Genomic DNA, 6,000 nt, shown 5'->3' with positions numbered 1-6,000 from the left:
CCCCTCTCGTCCTCCCTTACCCCCTCTCCTCCTCCTCCCTTCCCCCCCTCTCCTCCTCCCTTCCCCCCTCTCCTCCTCCCTTCCCCCCTCTCCTCCTCCCTTCCCCCCTCTCCTCCTCCCTTCCCCCCTCTCCTCCTCCCTTCCCCCCTCTCCTCCTCCCATCCCCGCTCCGAGAGGTGCCCGGGCCTCCACGCGAGGGGCGCGGTTGAGACCGGTCACGTGGTCCAGTGGTACGGCCAGTGGCGCCCAGGCCGTGCGGCGCTCCCTTGCGCCTCCTCGGGGCTCGCACCCCTCAACTGTTCCGGCAGGCCCCTTGCGCTCAGCCTGTTCTCTATTGACAATCCGTGAGGCCAGTTGGTTCTGAGCCTGGACCACTCGCTGGGAAATCGCGCTTCTTCAGCCCCACAAACACGCAGCAGCAAAGGACCAGGCTCCATTCCCGGCCTAGTGCCGAGTTACAGCTCCTCTCCCCACCTCAGGACGTCCCAAAGTGCTTCACAGCCAATGAAGGACTTTTTTTGAAGTGCGGTCACTGTTGTAATGTCGGAGACGAGGCAGATATTTCGCGCACAGGGAGATCCCACAAGCAGCATTGTGATAAATGGTCAGATCATTATGTGGGTTGAGGGATAACTTTTGCCCAGGACACCGGGGAGAACACTCCCCCCCCCGCCCTTCTTCCAATAGTGGCCGCGGGATCTTTTACATCCCACCTGAGAGGGCAGATGGGGGCCTCGGGTTTAACGAAAGACGGTTCCTCCGACAGTGCGGCGCTCCCTCAGTACCGCCCCTCCGACAGTGCGCCGCTCCCTCAGTACTGCCCCTCCGACAGTGCGGCGCTGCCTCAGTACTGCCCCTCCGACAGTGCGGCGCTCCCTCAGTACCGCCCCTCCGACAGTGCGGCGCTCCCTCAGTACCGCCCCTCCGACAGTGCGGCGCTCCCTCAGTACTGCCCCTCCGACAGTGCGCCGCTCCCTCAGTACCGCCCCTCCGACAGTGCGGCGCTCCCTCAGTACTGCCCCTCCGACAGTGCGCCGCTCCCTCAGTACTGCCCCTCCGACAGTGCGGCGCTCCCTCAGTACCGCCCCTCCGACAGTGCGGCGCTCCCTCAGTACCGCCCCTCCGACAGTGCGGCGCTCCCTCAGTACTGCCCCTCCGACAGTGCAGAGCTCCCTCAGTACCGCCCCTCCGACAGTGCGGCGCTCCCTCAGTACTGCCTCTCTGACAGTGCGGCGCTCCCTCAGTACCGCCCCTCCGACAGTGCGGCGCTCCCTCAGTACTGCCCCTCCGAGAGTGCGGCGCTCCCTCAGCACTGGCACCTGGGGAGTGTCGGGCCTGGATTACGGGGCTCAAGTCTCTGGAGGGGGGCTCAAACCCTCGACCTTCTGACTCGAAGATCAATGATTCTCCATCATTGGTTGGGACTAGTGTGCGCAGGGTGGGAGGGGGAAACAACTGTTGCCTGAGAAACTGTACCCTCCCCCATCAAAAGTATGAGTCAAGAGGAGAAGGATGTCCAACTGACTGCCTTGGCTGGTCTGGGCCAGTTGAAATCAGTTCACTGCCCACTTACACCCATAGTAACAGTAGGAGGCCATTCAGCCCCCTCGAGCCTGTTACATTATGAACAGGAGGAGGCCATTCAGCCCCTCGATCCTGTTACATTATGAACAGGAGGAGGCCGTTCAGCCCCTCGAGCCTGTTACATTAGGAACAGGAGGAGGCCATTCAGCCCCCTCGAGCTTGTTACATTAGGAACAGGAGGAGGCCATTCAGCCCCCTCGAGCCTGTTACATTAGGAACAGGAGGAGGCCATTCTGCCCCTCGAGCCTGTTACATTATGAACAGGAGGAGGCCGTTCAGCCCCCTGGAGCCTGTTACATTGGGAACAGGAGGAGGCCATTCAGCCCCTCGAGCCTGTTACATTAAGAACAGAAGGAGGCCATTCAGCCCCTCGAGCCTTTTACATTAAGAACAGAAGGAGGCCATTCAGCCCCTCGAGCCTGTGACATTAGGAACAGGAGGAGGCCATTCAGCCCCTCGAGCCTTTTACATTAAGAACAGAAGGAGGCCATTCAGCCCCTCGAGCCTGTGACATTAGGAACAGGAGGAGGCCATTCAGCCCCTCGAGCCTATGTCGGCTCTTTTCAGGCCGAGCGTTCCAGATCCCGACCACACTCTTGACTAAAAACATTTCTCCTCATCTCCCCTCTCGACCTTTCGGCAATAATTTTGAATCTAGGACTTCTGGTTTATTGACCCACTCGTCAGTGGGAATAGTTTTTCAAAGACACCCAGGTGTCGTCGCACTTCCCCTTCTCACAATCTATTGCCGTTCAGATTATAATCTGCCTTCCTGTTTTTGCCACGGTTCGAGGTGGCTTCTCATGAAGGGGGTCAAATGGCCGACTCCTGCTCCCGTTTCTTAATCCCTTTTAGCACCACCCCCCCCCCCGGGTATCGTTCTGGTCAATCTGTGCTACACCCACTCCCAGCCCAGCACGTCCTTCCTGAGGTGCGGGGCCCAGAACTGAGCGCAGTGACTCAAGCTGGGATCCGACCAGAGCTTTGTACGCAGTAGCCATCGTGTAGCCTCCGCCCCATTGCGTTCCAGCCCCCACCACCCCCCCCCCCCGGGGAGACGAAGGCCGCCGTTCCCCGTTCGCACCTGTAACCCTCCCCGCCTGCTCTTGTTTCAGGAGACCAGGTCCGTTCGCCAGTTCCAGTACACAGCCTGGCCCGACCACGGCATCCCCCAGGACTTCGACAGCCTCTTGGAGATGATCGGCCTCATTCACCGGTGCCAGGAGCGGCTGAGCGCCCCCATCTGCGTGCACTGCAGGTAAGGGCACGGGCTGCGCGCCCCCCCCCGGACGAGCAGCCCCCCCGGGCGGGCTGCGCGGGTTAACGCTGCTCCCTTTTTCCGAGTGGCGGGCAGTGACTCGTGGGGTACCGCAGGGATCGGTGCTAGGGCCCCAGCTATGCACAATATATATTAATGATCTGGACGAGGGAACTAGATGTAATGGCCCAGAAATTCGGGTTGGGGGCTACCTGCAAGCCCCCGACCTGCACTTACCTAGCGCGCCGGCCGTTGAGCTGTGGGCCCGCGTGGGATTCCGATCCTGGGCCTGCTCCAGCTGCCGGCGCGCAGTGCTTGTGTATCCCAGGGGCGCAGTTAGTTCGAAGCATCCCCTGGGATCACGTGGGCCATGGAGAGCCAATGGTAGCAGGGAATGCTTCATTCATAAGTTTGACAGGAAGAGCTGTCAAACCTATAAATACTGTAAGCCCCAAAACATCACTAAAACTTCAAATACATTTTTTTTTTAATCACATTTTTGAAATAAACTATAAATTACATAAAATAACTTTTAAACAATAATTTAAATTTTTGAAAAACATTATTACATTTTCTAACGGGGCTAAAAATGAACTTACCTTTCTTTAAAGTATTTAAAAATAATAAACCTGTGGAAAAAATGTTTTAATTTTAATTAATTCACCACTTACCTTGTAAAAAGCAGGCCTTGCGCCTGCTTTTTATATGTGTAACTTCTGGAGATTTACCCTCCCGGAGAAAACCTGCAAAAAAAACGTAAGTTCGATGCGCACGCGCTGCCTCTCCCGCGCACGCGTTCGTGAAGTGGTGCGCCGACAACAACCTGGCCCTTAACACCAAGAAAACAAAGGAAATAATCGTGGACTTCAGGAAGTCCAAAGGCGGAAATCACACCCCCATCCACATCAATGGGGCGGAGGTGGAAAGGGTGGCCAGCTTTAAGTTCCTCGGAGTCCACATCACGGAAGACCTCTCCTGGTCCCTCAATACCTCCTCTCTGGTGAAGAAGGCCCAGCAGCGCCTATATTTCTTGAGGAGGCTGAAGGGATGTAATCTGTCACCCCCGATCCTCTCTAACTTCTACCGCTGCACTATAGAGAGCATCCTGACAAACTGTATCACAGTATGGTATGGCAGCTGTAGCTCCCATGACCGGAAAGCCCTGCAGCGGGTAGTCAAAACTGCCCAACGCATTACCGGCACCCGGCTACCGACCATAGAACATATATATCAGAAACGCTGCCTATGGAGGGCACGGTCCATCATCAAAGACCCTACCCGCCCCAGCCACAGTCTGTTCGCCCTCCTGCCATCTGGAAGACGCTACAGATGCATTCGCACCCGTACGACCAGATTTAGGAACAGCTTCTTTCCCAGGGCTGTCATCCTACTGAACTCCACAAATAAACACTAAAGCCTGCACATCTGCCGATGCACTTTATTATGGTCATATTTATGCTAATATATATGTACAAATGTATGTTGAAATGTTTAAGTGTCCTAATCCAAATTGTACACTCTCGGGAGCCGCAAGCCTACATTGCGTTGTACTGCACTTGTGCACTAACAATGACAATAAAAGTTGATTTGATTTGATTTGATTTGATTTTGATTTGACTTCTGAACCCCTTCTTTCAGGGGAACAGAAGTGCCGGTTTCCCGCGCATGCGCAGTGCATGCACGAAACCGGCCCTTCCATTGGGCGTACTCACCCATGGAGACCCGAATTTCTGGGCCAATATCTCCAAGTTTGCAGACGACACAAAGCTGGGTGGGCGTGTGTGCTGTGAGGAGGATGCCGAGAAACTCCAGTATGATTTGGACAGGTTGGGTGATTGGGCAGATGCAATATAACGTGGATAAATGCGAGGTTATCCACTTTGGTGTCAAAAACAGGAAGGCAGATTATTATCTGAACGGCAATAGATTGGGAGAAGGGGAAGTGCAACGAGACCTGGGTGTCCTTGTGCACCAGTCGCTGAAGGTAAGCATGCAGGTGCAGCAGGCGGTTAAGAAGGCAAATGGTATGTTGGCCTTCGTAGCGAGAGGGTTCGAGTACAGGAACAAGGATGTCTTGCTGCAGTTGTACAGGGCCTTGGTGAGACCACATCTTGAGTATTGTGTGCAGTTTTGGTCGCCTTATCTGAGGAAGGATGTTCTTGCCATGGAGGGAGTGCAGCGAAGATTCACCAGGCTGACACCTGGGATGGCAGGAATGACGTATGAGGAGAGATTGGGTCGATTGGGCTTATATTCGCTGGAGTTTAGAAGAATGAGAGGGGATCTCATTGAAACTTATAAAATTCTAACAGGACTAGACAGACTAGATGCAGGAAGGATATTCCCGATGGCGGGGGAGTCAGAACCAGGGGTCACAGTCTAAGGATAAGGGGTAAGCCATTTAGGACTGAGATGAGGAGGAATTTCTTCACCCAGAGAGTGGTGAACCTGTGGAATTCTCTACCACAGAAGGCAGTTGAGGCCAATTCATTAAATATATTCAAGAAGGAGTTGGATATATTTCTTAAGGCTAAAGGGATCAAGGGATATGGGGAGAAAGCAGGGACAGGGCACTGAATTTGGATGATCAGCCATGATCTCATTGAATGGCGGAGCAGGCTCGAGGGGCCGAATGGCCTACTCCTGCTCCTATCTTCTATGTTTCCCACTGTCACCGCCAGTGTGTGCGGGAGGGAACGGGCAGTACATTGCGGGGGGGTGGGGGGCGGCGGGTGATTTGTAGGGAGGGTGCAAGATGGGAGGCCAGGAGTGTGTTGGAAGAGTCAAGTCTAGAGATGCTCAAAGGGACCTAAGTAGGGATAAACGGGTCTTTTTCAGGATGGCAGGCTGTGACTAGTGGGGTACCGCAAGGATCGGTGCTTGGGCCCCAGCTATTCACAATCTATATCAGTGATTTGGATGAGGGGACTAAAAGTAACATTTCCAAATTTGCTGTAGTTGGGAAAATGCTGGAATCTATTATAAAGGATGCAATAACTGGGCACTTAGAAACTAATAGTAAGATTGGGCAGAGTCAACATGGATTTATGAAAGGGAAATCCTGTTTGACAAACCGATTGGAGTTCTTTGAGGATGTAACTAGTGGAGTAGACAAAGGGGAACCAGTAGATGTGGTGTGTATCTGGATTTTCAGAAGG

General features: G+C 54.2%; 1 protein-coding gene across 1 annotated transcript in view; it reads left to right on the top strand.

The window, feature by feature from the left end:
- The first annotated feature begins 2,680 nt into the window (after positions 1–2,680).
- The window catches only part of LOC147086841 (tyrosine-protein phosphatase non-receptor type 18-like), a 67,740-nt gene continuing 64,420 nt past the window's right edge, over positions 2,681–6,000 (top strand). Inside the window, exon 1 of the mRNA XM_085979021.1 lies at positions 2,681–2,842. Within this exon, the coding sequence (XP_085835147.1) occupies positions 2,781–2,842 (62 nt within the window). The 5' untranslated portion in view covers positions 2,681–2,780. The remainder of the gene's footprint in view (positions 2,843–6,000) is intronic.

Source organism: Somniosus microcephalus, unplaced genomic scaffold, assembly GCF_052327205.1.
Source record: "Somniosus microcephalus isolate GS21.2 unplaced genomic scaffold, FLI_Smic_1.0 unresolved_chr7, whole genome shotgun sequence".
NCBI classification, from domain to species: Eukaryota; Metazoa; Chordata; class Chondrichthyes; order Squaliformes; family Somniosidae; genus Somniosus; species Somniosus microcephalus.
Note: the sequence above shows the minus strand (reverse complement) of the source record. Positions and strands in the feature narration are given on the sequence as shown.